The 12,429-nt window shown below is 41.9% G+C and overlaps 3 protein-coding genes and 1 long non-coding RNA gene across 7 annotated transcripts in view; 2 read left to right on the forward strand and 2 right to left on the reverse strand.

Annotated features, from left to right (window-relative positions):
• The window catches only part of BCO2 (beta-carotene oxygenase 2), a 32,651-nt gene extending 29,065 nt beyond the window's left edge, over positions 1 to 3,586 (reverse strand). Inside the window, exons 1-2 of one of the 4 annotated variants that reach the window (XM_010723764.4) lie at positions 3,358 to 3,547; positions 1,178 to 1,270 (exon numbers count right to left, since the gene is read on the reverse strand). In XM_010723764.4, the coding sequence (XP_010722066.2) occupies positions 1,178 to 1,270; positions 3,358 to 3,466 (202 nt within the window). In that variant the 5' untranslated portion in view covers positions 3,467 to 3,547. Of the gene's footprint in view, positions 1 to 1,177; positions 1,271 to 3,357 lie in introns of all 4 variants that reach the window. The other 3 variants (XM_085209328.1, XM_019622871.3, XM_019622870.3) reach the window with 3 other exon arrangements.
• A 6-nt stretch (positions 3,587 to 3,592) lies between these two features.
• On the forward strand, positions 3,593 to 9,178 carry LOC146542778 (uncharacterized). Its single transcript, XR_014879698.1, has 3 exons — positions 3,593 to 3,729; positions 3,810 to 3,881; positions 5,124 to 9,178. It is a non-coding gene; the product is annotated as an uncharacterized LOC146542778 (long non-coding RNA).
• Positions 6,931 to 10,206, reverse strand: TEX12 (testis expressed 12). The gene is made up of 4 exons (XM_003212762.4): positions 8,562 to 10,206; positions 8,278 to 8,389; positions 8,125 to 8,176; positions 6,931 to 7,635 (listed from the first exon to the last, which is right to left on the reverse strand). Exons 1-4 carry the CDS (start codon positions 8,874 to 8,876, stop codon positions 7,491 to 7,493), a joined length of 624 nt encoding a protein of 207 aa, XP_003212810.2. The 5' UTR covers positions 8,877 to 10,206; the 3' UTR covers positions 6,931 to 7,490.
• A 65-nt stretch (positions 10,207 to 10,271) lies between these two features.
• Positions 10,272 to 11,743, forward strand: LOC100549337 (uncharacterized). The gene has a single exon (XM_085209329.1). The coding sequence runs from the start codon at positions 10,493 to 10,495 to the stop codon at positions 11,591 to 11,593; it is 1,101 nt and encodes a 366-aa protein (XP_085065455.1). The 5' UTR covers positions 10,272 to 10,492; the 3' UTR covers positions 11,594 to 11,743.
• The last annotated feature ends 686 nt before the right edge of the window (positions 11,744 to 12,429 follow it).

Below are 12,429 nucleotides of genomic sequence, written 5' to 3' on the forward strand. Positions count from 1 at the left end.
GCAGGAAAGTACAGCACAAAATAAGGAGTTCAAAGAAAATTGTTTTGTTGCTATTCTGAGCCACCATAGCTGTGTTTAGGGGAAAAACAAAACAAAACAAAACAAAAAACAAAAAAACACAGATAAACAAAACCACACCTGCCCAACATGCACTTCCTTCCTGTTACAAGGAAATCTTAAGTCTACTCCCCAGATTTAATAAAAAACACTAAAACCTGTGACATTTATCTGCACATACTCTGAAATGCATGAAGCAGATGAAATAGAAACACTTTACAGCCGAAGGTACTGCTCAAGATCTACTACAATGAAAGCATGTCATCATTGGACCAGAGCTCACACCTAAATGTGGAAATTAAATATTCTTCACATTTGACATTTAGCCACTCAAGACACAAATCTCTACAAAAGACAAAAGACAGTCTGGCTTTTCATGTTAAGCAACAGGTACGTAAAATAAATGCTGACTCTGCTAGCAATGGGAAGCAGCTTTTTCTGTGATCCCTGGAAGATAAACATATAGTTATTCGAACCACAGATCAAGATGGAAGAACTTGAATAAGCAACAAGTCAAAGGCTAGCTTGAGCATAATATCTGAAAATCTGAATGAGATTTTAATCTGGCAACTCAAAGACAGTATTTCTGAAGTCTGATTTCCATGTTGCTTCCAACCTTTAAAAACAAACTTAAGACCCAAATACACTTTAGCATACCAGAGCAGAGGCAAAGCCAAGTACAGTATGTACTAATAGAGAAAAAAAAAAAACTGCAAAACTATTTCTGCATAAAAACCAAAGCCTGGCATTGTTTCATTATGCACTGTTTCCTTCAAATATAAGCATGCCATGATTTCTCTGCCTGTCATCATCTTGTCATGGATTGTTTATATCCAGAGAAGGTAATCTGTGTGCTTTGGGCAGGACAGCCTGAATCTGACACAAAACAATGGCTATGTTATCTTCCCTATAAATTATGAATTGGAATTAGAAGATAAGCCAAACGGGTTTCTCCAACACTTCTTCCTTCCCATACCAAACTGAACCAAAGCAGCGGTGGCTATGATTTCCCCCATCCAGTCTCTAGCTTTTACCGTCATCTTCACCAGGGTTGGATCACCAGGGCTGGCAGTTAACTTCTGTACCACACTGATTGCTGAACTGAGGCTGTTGCACTTGCCTTGTGTCTGCTGGGAGGTCCCCACACTTGGCTCCTCGTTCCATCTAGCCAGGAGATTCCCCATTGCCAGGGAGTCAGCCACCCACTTCCTTGCTAACACACAGTGAAGACAAGAAGAACATTAAAAAAAAAAAAAAAAAGAAAACACTGGGGAAAAGTCATGAAAGTAATGGAGAAAAGGAGAGGATAAAGACATGACAAAGGATACATAAATTCTAAACTTTGGGGTTTTTTTTTTGGTGACATGAAGGAAGTACATCTTTCTTAAATATTGATCTACATAATGCAATCCTTAGAGAACACCTATGCCATGAAAGACGCCATGAATGTGGGCTAGGAAAATGTATCAGGAAGAACAGATTTAGCTCTCACTTTTTCCTTATGTTTCTCACTATTTCACTCAAATGCTTGAACAAAATAATGGAAAACATTCTTTCTCACAATTTAACATTCTCTCTTTTTAGCTAAGTTGAGATAATACTGTATCATCAGCAAGCTTCACTAACAAAACTTCAGTAAAAGTCAGGGAAATTCAAAATTTTCAGAAGGATGCAAACAATGAAGTAAAGAAATTTTCCAGCTTCTCGTTTTAATTAGATCATCATAACAATAAACACAAATCTTTACATGCCTACACAGTTCAGGTCCAAAGAATAACAAAGGAAGCTGCAGGAGAATTTAGCAGAGAACAGCAGTTTTAACTGAATGATATAGCTGTTGCAATCTGTTAACGAGCAAAATAACAACATAAAGGCTTTATTTCCATCTGGAATGTACATTATGAAACCTTGAAATGGTATCATAGGTTGTTTTATATAGCAGTCCCATAGCTAGGCTCCATACTTAGTCATTTATTTTGCACCAATTACTCTGTTTCTGACTGTTCTTTTGTGTGTGGCAGGTTTCAGGCAGGTCCAAGGGCCTTTCAGAACTTTACATCCCCCAAAAGCAATCCTTTAATTCTAAGGGGAAAAGACCATCAACAACAACAACAAAAAGAAAAAGCGGGGGTGCTGGTAAACTAAGTCATGCTCTTCCTTGTTTTCATACTCTATGGTAACAGGTTTCACTCTCTTAGACTAAAAAAACGACCCCTCAAATTGCGCACGGACTGCAGAGTCCCGTGGTGATACCAAATCCCACGGCACCATTTCCTCCCATTTGCTGCATTCACACTGTGGGAATCAAATGTTGTTTCTGCATTAGAATTGGATAATATATATATTTTTATTTCATGATCTCCACTGTTATAGTTCTTTCTGGGAGTCTTTCTGCTTAACTTGGGGAAGATCTCTAATAGTTTACGTCACTTATCATCTAGATAACCCTTCCCAGGGACGCACGCTCTGTATATAGGTGTATATAGGTGTATGTATGTATATTTTGTCATACACACTGCAAGAATATCCTGCACCAGATCAAACCACAGAACAAGTCATGGCAAGCCCGAGGAAGCGCCTGAAGAGACATCGGAAGGCCTGGCATCATCCCTCACCACGGTGATCCTTATTTAACGAAGACTTGGAAGCAAATCACCATATCAATACGACAAGAAGAGCGCTGAGACATCTTGGAAACGACAGGATGGCGACTGACTGACACCAGATAACAAAACAAATTAACAAGTAAATAACAAATGTAAATCCTCTGATAAGATTGTGAACCTGGAGTACCCAGCCAGTGGGGAAACAGGGGAGAGGGGAGAGGCAAGGGGGAGAAAACAGGGTATAAAGGCTGTCATGTTGTGTCCATAGGTGCGCTCCTGCTTGCGGGACGCCCGCCACTGCAATCGCGAATAAAATCTGCTTTTATCAGAGATACCGTCCTGACAAAATTATTTGGATATTTCCAACAACACCAAAGCCTCCGTAAAAATGCCCGAGAAAACGCTCTCCCGAGCCGCGCACACACCTCGCAGCAGCCTCTCAACGCTAAACCTTGGGCATATGCCCATAATCCGAGAGAGGCTGTGCACTGTGCTTGCCTCTCACACTCATCTTTTTAATAAATAATAGACAACTTCTGGCTTCAGCAAACATTTCGAACTGCTTCGTTCCTCCTTTGTGATCGCTACAAACAGAACCGCTCCGCCGCCGTGTGCCAGCAGCGGCTGCCGGCAGCAGCTCGGAGAAAACCTCTTTCCAGGATGATGGAAGGATTTGTTTGTTTATGCGTTTTACCTGGGACGAATTGCATCAAAGAGGAGAGCAAATGCCGCAAATTAGAACTCAGGATGCTGACGGCTGACAAAACGATTTTGGAAAACATACTCTGCTCGGAAGAAGGCATCGGATCGAAGGTGGTGCGGAAGGAGAGCGGGGCCGCGGCGGCAGCGCGCAGCGAGATGCAGAGGGTTGCACCGAGCTGCCAGACATCATCGCTTCAGAATAAAAGCCGCGGCAGGATGCCAGGCAGGGCGGGAGGACGCGCTACAACTCCGCTGTGCCGCGTACGGCCGAGCCGCATCCCGCAGGCACCGACCAGTGAGAGCATCCATCCCCGCGGGGAAACGTGCTGGAGCCGGGGAGGAAAGGGAGCGCATCTGTGTGCAGGTAGCCAGGTAAAAACTTTTGTCAGTTTTCCTTGGCTTTTTCCACTTGACACAGAGTATTTTGTTTTGTTTCAAAAATAGCAATTTTGCACCTCAGAGATCTCAGGACTTCAGGAGCATTGTTTGCCACGAGAGACGAGAACACCGAAACAGGTAGGGCCAGACCAGCGGTGTGCTGCGTCCTGCTGCTTCGTGGTAAGGTGAACTGAACCTATCCCTTTCCCTCAGGAAAAAGTGCTGCCGTTGTGTGAATGCACTGCTGTGGCCTTGTTAGCTTCATTTTTTCCCAATAGCTCTTAGGAGCTTCCCCAGCTCTCGATGGCTGGCAGGACAGTACGTACAGCACTCAGCGTAACCCATCCCACTGTACTCTTAAGATGGGACAGATTATTACTCATCGTAAATCTTCCATTGCAAAATAAGTGGATTTCTTCCCACCCTTTCTGTGAGACACAGTGAATACTTGATTACTGTCCTTTTTATCACTGATTACTGTCCTTTTAATCACTAATTACCTTTTTGGTCCTTTTTATCACTGATGCTGATCATTGTGATCAGTGATTACACCATCCCTTGTTTTCTGCTTTCTCTAAATTGAACTTCAACCCAACGGATCATGGTTTTTTGGTCCGTTATTATTCCCTTTTCCTACTCCAGACTCTGCCTAGCCTGCTTTCAATTTCGCAGCTAAAGACATGGCTAGTATAGAGCGAAGCACAGCAGCAATGCTTTTATGCCTTACTCACTATTATTCAGTTACAGCACCTCCTCTCTTTTTCTCCCTTACCCAACGCCATTGTAACAGCTCCAGCCATTCCTCTGGTTTGTAAGGAGCACTTGATTCCCCTAGATAAGTGTAATGCTTCTCACATTTGTTTTGAATTTTATCTCTATTTTAGGTCCATTCTTTATCTTAGTGAGATTACAGTGAATTTTCAACATACATTACTGATAGGAATTGTGACCCTGTGTAGCTTGCTTGAAAAAAAAATAACTGTATTCTCCAATGTCATTCTCCTAAATCATTCAGGATAATACAGAACAAACCAGGCTTGAGGCAGATCCCTAAAGAATGCCACCCAAGTTGACCTTTCAGGAAATATGAGAATGATTCCTCTGATTAACTTCTAATCTCCCCTGTAGCCCCTATTTCCTGATGGCTCCTATTTATATATAACAGAATACACAAGTGTCGGTTACTTTACACCAAGCTACAACACCCCCTTCCATCCCTGTTTTCACATATGTATTAAGTTAGCAACTCTGACTAATTTTCTTTTGCTAATTCTTTGTTTCCCAGATGCTTTTGAAGTGGTTGTTAGGAAGTTTAGTTGAGAATCACCACAGGATGAGATACAGACTGATCAACCTGTGATTCTTTATCCTTGTTTGTAGGTGCTGCCTTGATTACCAAGTTTTCAAAGATTAGTCAAAGAAAATCCTAGAGGTTCTTAGATTATAGAAGTTGAATTTTGACATGCACTAGGCTGAATTTCATGAGCCTCAAATACAGCTATGACCCATACCACCTCATTTCTTCTGTTTTTATCCATGTTCCTACATCTATGCACAGCGGCAATTTCATTTAAAGAGAAAATCCATGAGTAACCTTTCTGGGTGAAGATGCTTCTTCCCTGAACACCTCAGCTATCTCTGCATTATTTGCTATAGTTGTTAGATACAGCTGCTAGATAAGAGCAGAGCAATGAGAACAGCTGAATATTAGTTTTTTGTCACTTACAATTTCTGGATTCTGAAGGCACCCACAGCAAGCTCAGAAATGCAAGAGTCACAGATGAAAATCCCTGTAGCTTCAGGAGGGCCAGAACTTTGCCTCAGATGCCTCCTCGATTTCTAGAAAAATCCATTTATATTCTGTTACTGATCCGTCATCTTAGACCTTCTTGCTAATTTGCTAAGGCAATGCAGCTTAAACAACATGGGGAGAAGCTTAAAGAAAATGTAGTTATCAGCTGAGCTTTGCTGATCAGATTTGGCAGCTTTAAAGCCAATTAATTTTCAGTTCAACCTCCTTCAGTAAAACTGGAAAGCGGATAGTGATGGGATAGGTGCCAGTACGACTTCATCTGCAGCTTCGTCCTTCTAAGAGAGCAGTTCTATCATTTCTTATTGGATTTTGAGTTTTTAAATGGAGCAGACTACTGCAACAGTATCACTACGAATCTGTGTTCTCTTGATCCTCTGAGGTAAGAAATTTACACTATGCAAACCAATGCAAGTTTTCCACATCATACTGAAATTTGAGAGGAGAGCAAGAGCTTTGCAACTTGTGTTTATGAGCCACGCAAACTAATGATAATCTGAATCCAACTGAGCTAAAAAGGGTGTGTGATGCAGGGCTCCTTTTTGGCTTTGATAAAATAGACTGATACAGTAATTAAAGTCATATTTTTACTTCGATCCTTATGCAAGTAACTGCAAAAAGATTTTCACACACTTTCTAGATGTCAGTTTTAAATTCTACTTTTATTCAACTTCTTAAATGATTCTATACACACACAGTGCAATATACTAGAAAATTTAGCTTCCAAAACTTTCTCCCCTTTCTTCTACGTTCTTCCATTTGAATAGAATTATCAGAATGATTGGTTAAAAAATTACCAGAGGTTGGTAAAAGATTATATATATTTGTGGTGGGATTTTTTAAAGTCTTTAGACACCAAAGATGCAGATAGGCATCTTATGGGATCTTTAAAAATTCCTAAGCATCTAAGGCGCTTACATGCGTAGGCACTTTGGAAATCCTACTGAGTACGCAACTGCATCTTTAGGTGCCTTGGAAAATCTCTTCACAGATGTCAAGTTTCAGAGTAACATTGTGACAGGTAGCACATTCATTTGTGGCCTTTAATAGGTAAAAGGGTGAAAGGAGGACTAAATCTGAAAATATTTCAAGTGCGCCGTACTGGGGAAGGAAGGGATAGGTATACTATGTTATAACAGCACGACTAGCTCGCAATTTTCTTTACTAAATTGCCTTCACACGTAGTACAAATAATATGTTGCATATTTTATGTTTCATCTTTTTCTTTAACAGTCAAATGGCAAGAAAGAAAAATTGTTGAAAAAACTCCATAATCACCCTTAAATAAACTAGATTTGTATATATATTAAAAAAAAAAAAAAATCACTGGAATTCTAGATAGTAATAACATCATCTTTTATTTATTGATACTACCAGAAAAGTTTTGACAATGCACTTTTATATGAAAATACTCTTCATTTCATTTGAAAAGCTGAAGATATATCAAAATACATATTTAAATTAAGACTTAACCTCTTGTTATACATTTCCAAAGTAATACTCTTAATAGAACTCTCCTATTTCTAAGCTTCTCTTTTCAATCATATTCAATTATGTTCAGAGACAACAACAAAAGTAAAATTCAAGGTACATTCTACTACGATTTGGGTACCAAAATTTAATTTTCTTGGGATGGAAGCATAGGGACAGTCTGAACAATGGATCAGCAAATAAGTAATGCTGTTCTAATCTGTAGAATCCCTTGAAGTCACTGTGGGATTCAAAATAAATATTTTGCATCTTTTGTACTATCTCTACTCTTTATAGTGCATATACTTATTTAAAAAAATAAGTAAGTTGACAAATGTTTCCTGAACTGCTAGAAATACTTACAGAAGATATGTATGAAGCATTCATCACATCCAGAATTGTTTATGAATTTTATGTATAAAAGTTTATTACAACAATGAGCATTTCTACAGTGTAACAAACTTCGTTTAGCTTTGCAGAGTATTTGCAATCATAGTGAATCTCTGCTTCAGATTCTCCTTTTTCTGTTTTAAGTGGTTTTCTATTGTTCTCGCTTCTTTCACGATTCCATCAAGCTCTTGCACGTAAGAAGCATCCATTGCTGCTCTCTCACTTAATTGGGAAGGAAAAAAGAAAAAACATCAGTGAAAGTGAAATTCAATACTAAGGCCAATGATTTCCTCACTACTTAGACCTGCTTTTATGTTTTACTTTAAAATGGAGTCTATCAATACTCAGTTTTTGACCAAACACTGTTGTTACTCTATTGTAACAAAGAACATTGCTTTTATTTCAAAATCTACGGTTTATAATTTTTAACAGAAAATAATGATAATAAAAAATTAACTGCAGCCAGAGTAATCCATCACAGCAAGAAAAGATGCCCAGAGAGGCTGTGGATGCTCCATCCCTGAAGGTGCTCAGGACCAGGTTGGATGGGGTCCTGGGCAGTCTGGTGTAGTACCAGATCTGGAGTTTGGTGGCCCTGCCTGTGGCAGTGGCTTTGGAATCTGATGACCCTTGGGGTCCCTTCCAACCCAAGCCATTCTGTGATTCTATGACTCTATGAAGTGCTGTGCAGATGAGACCACAGTAACTTGCCTTAAGATGTGGGCATACTTTGCCAACAAGTTCTTGATTTCTTTATTCATCTCTGTTAAAAGAAAAAATGACTTCATTTAAACATTGGAACAAATCCACCCCGGCATCCAATTACAGCATTCAGCAGTGGCTCGGGGTGTGTGAATACATCACCATCTAGCAGCTGATCCAGGGGCTCAGGTTTGTACAGGGACTGCAGGCTGTCTGAAAGCATCGGGTCTGCTGTGTCAGCAGAGGACAGCTGAGGGCTTTCTGTATCATCAGCCTGACAACAGAACATATGAAAACTGTATATATAATGTATATATATACAGGTACACGGGTTCTATGGCTTGAAACAAGCTCAGCACCAGAATTTACTTGAAGAGCGTCAAAAAGATCTGGAGTTGCTTCCACACTGACCGTAGGTGCTGCTGAGGTCCCTCCTCATCGCTTACCTCCAGCTCTTTCCTGCGTTTACTTCTACTTTCATCAGGTTTCTGTGCGCTGCTCGTCATCGTTATCTTATTAACAGATAGAAAGCCAGGAATGAAGTACAACATCAGCTGCTGTGCGTGGCTGTGGCGCGGTCGGGAAACACCGCAGAGATGGGCGCTCCGCAGGGCCGCTCCCGCCCGCTCCCTCAAGTGGCTCTCGGTTTTCCCGCCCTTGACGGCCCTAATGGCGGCCGCGCGAGCAGCGGGCGCAAGCCCCCGGGGCGGCCGTTGGGACAGAGCCGGAATCCCGGAGCGCGGAGGGGGAATTTTTCGCATCTTTCACTTCTGGTTTTAAGAGAAAAAAGACACGTACTGCCCAGAGGTCCTCTGAAAGCCAGAGCTCGCGGCAAGAAATGAAACTGCTGGGAGAAGAACTGAACGCTTCCTCAAAGCAGGGGCGCTGCTCAGCTGGCTGCGAGGCGCTCCTCAGCGCGCTGCCCACAGCGAGGTGATGAGGAACCACGTCCAGATAGACGTCAGAGCGATACGCGAATTAAATGTTAATTAAACTAACACATGCTCGCATGTTTTCATGAGCGGACACCTAAATTAAAATAAATGAAGTGCCTTTTACCACATTCTGGATGTGATAGTTGATGGAAAGAGCTCGGATGGTGTGAGAATCCTTTGTTTTTTGGCTCAAAGCTTGCTTCCTGAGGTATTTCTTGTGATAAGACTCTGATTGCTTTGTTGAGGAGCCAAATAATGGGTGCTACTGTGTGACAATCGACATCACTTTGGGAACATTTGAAAGCTGCTTGCCTCCGGAAGAGAGTGCTCAGGAGTGTTTACTGGTGGAAGATCTGGCCTGACTAAATAGCTCCAGCTTAATATGGGAAAACTGGGGAATGATACCATCGTGTCCTGTGAAAAACAGGATGCAGATGGGCATCCCTGCTCCCTCTTATCTGCTGGCAAGGCCCGGAAGGTGGGAACAAAGGAGTTTCTGCTGAGATCCCAGAGCCAGAAGCTGCCACTGCAAGGAGAGCTGACTCAACCACTTTGGATTTGAGCTGTCGCTCCAAAGGCAGCTGACTCGACCACACTGAAAGCATTGAAAAGGGGCCATCATCGCCATGGTCACCGTCGTCGTCGTCGTTGCCGTCGTCGTCGTCAACAGAACAACAATGCCCGACGACTCACCACTACTGAAGATCAGTGACTGAACTACGAACCACGCTGGATCCATGGTGGTGACTATCTCCCTCTTGCCGCTTACAGACTCCTTTGTCTTCTTTTCTATCTTTTCTATCGCCCTCCTTCCCTTCCCCATTACTCTAATTCATAATAATGTCCGTCCTCCCTTTCCCCATCTCCCTAATTAAGATTTATAATAAACTGGTCGGACCAACATTTGAACCGTTGTTTCTTAATCTCACGCCGGGTATATAATATTAAAAGAACCTCATCTCCCTCCTATAAATCGGAGCGAGACATTTATTTAATGGCGTAGTCGAAGGCAGGATACCCACCGTGAGAGTGTTGTCCTTCCAGGTATAGTCTGAAACTTTCTTTGTGTGTACCTCCTGGAGTTGCAAGGAGCGATATTTTTGAAAACTTAGACGTGAGTCCTTCTCCAGGAAGACCGCTCCATATTCTGAACTTTACTTTTTATGTATATACCTCTCGGGGACGTATGAATTAATTTTGAATACGTGTGTGCCTCCTCAGGAAAACCTCTCTGCATTTTGTGATGTAAGTATCTTGTAACTTAAGTGTGAAATTTGAACCTTTTTGTGTGCTTCCCTCAGAGAAAGGGAAGAGTGATTGGAGCATTTGCATTTGTTTAATAGGTGTTGTGCTCCTCCCCGGCAGGAGGTAAGGAGTTACCTGGGCTTTTGAATACGTATACCTCTTCCTCCCCTAGTGTAGATCTTTCAGCATATTGAAAAATGAGTGACAGCGTTGCCACCATGAAAAGTGAAGATATATTATTTGATCTTTTAGAAAAACATGGTGCTCGACCCTCTTTATCAGGTGTGGATTGGGCACGACAGAACTGGTATAACTTGCAGAGTGTCTCGGACCGAATTAGTGTTCTGCAAAAGAATGCTCGTACCCGAGCTGGAAAAGGAAAGTCGTTTATTTGTTCCGTACTCGGGGCTGCTTTAAAGGCTGCCGTGGAGTTCCGAGATGAAAAGCATTCGGCAGAAACCCAAAGTATACAAGCACTGCAGGAATCGGTTAAAGTACCACAAGAACTGGTAAAAACTCTGCAAAATCAGATAGTGAACCTCGAGGAACAATTAGAAAGAGAGAAACGTAATTCAGCTTTGTTGCAGATGGCTTTTAAGGAACTGTTAACATGTAGGGATACTAGCGATACTGTCACCCATAGTTTGCCTCAGGAAAAAATCTATCCTCTAGAAGGATTGAAAGAAATAAAGGCAAGGCTAGACAAATTAGAGACTTCTCCAGCCCAGATGCGCCCTTTGATAAAAACTGAATATACCTTCGATAACAGCGAGGATCTAGATCCCCAAATGAATGTTAAGGAAATTCCCTTCTCAGCCACTGAACTAGCAAAACTGAAAAAAGATTTTAGCCGCTCTCCAAAGGAATCAGAGACAGAGTATGTATGGAGGGTTAGTCTCACTGGTGGCGACCAGATTCGGTTAACAGAAAAGGAAGCAGAAGGTTATTGGGGACCAGGAGTATTTTTAACTACTGGCAACAATCGTGCTCCCTGGTCCTTAACACAGAGGGCTGCCTACTGGGCAGGTGGTCTCAACCCTTTAGAAAGGGGAGACCCTCTTGCCATTACTGGAACAACTGATCAGTTAGTAGAGAGTGTTCAAAAGGCTGCTTGTCTCCAGATGATGTATGATAGAAAGCTGCAGCCACACCGTGAATCACCTATGATGATGCCTGTTGATCCTGAAAGGATGACTTCCAGAGTCGTTAAAACCTATAGGTATCCAACTGCAAGGAAAAATAGAGGCTGTGTCTCAGGGAGAAAGAACCTGGGCAGTGTTAGAAACTGTAACCTCTAACCAACAGCAGCCAGGATACAAAGTATGGATGTGGGGAGAGGTTGCCCAAGAGTTAATTAACTATGGGAGAAAATATGGGCCGGTGATTTCTTCCTCCACTAAATTTGAACCAAGGGAAGTAAGACTTGCAGCGGTCAGCCTTGCCCCTAGGCCACCTAGCCCAAAGCTCAGTGGGACTGGAAGGATTTCATTGTCAGTAAAAACAGGTAGGCGAAATATTGATCATAAATGTAATTGTCTCTGGACAGTGGGCTGGCTAAAGGGTGTTCCACGAAATTTGATGAATGGGTTACCCGCAGTCAGGTTAGAGAAATTAGTTAACTGGTAGCCAGAACAAAAGCTCAAGCATTTTGAGGAAAGCAAAACCCCAGATAGATGGGAAAGAAGAGCATCTCAGCGGTTCCCTCACAAGCAGGGAGATGTCAAAGCATCAGGAGAAATGGAAGCTCAGAACTGACATCAGAGCCAGACAGCAGCTCGACCTCTGTCCTTAAACGCACAAGTGCGTAAAGACAGAGAGGAAAGAACTCTGGGACCCAGTGGGATGTTTATGGTCGACATGAGTAAGCAGTAATAATAATAACCAACAACCAATTGCTTCCTACACACACTGCAGGCTGGAAGTGATGGAGCTGCACAAACTTTGGGGCCGAGTATAATAATGCTGTTGAATGTTTCCACAGGTCTAAAAAAATAATTGAGAGTGAAGAAAAAAAACGCAATGTTATTTTGAACGAGAAGAAAAATTTCTCAGGGGTAGAAACAAAGAACGGAAGCTTTCTGTTTCCACTGGAAAAGAATAATTGTAGTTTATAACTTCTGAAAGGAAGTTGATG

This window comes from Meleagris gallopavo, chromosome 26 (assembly GCF_905368555.1).
Source record: "Meleagris gallopavo chromosome 26, MGAL_WU_HG_1.1, whole genome shotgun sequence".
Lineage (NCBI taxonomy): Eukaryota > Metazoa > Chordata > Aves > Galliformes > Phasianidae > Meleagris > Meleagris gallopavo.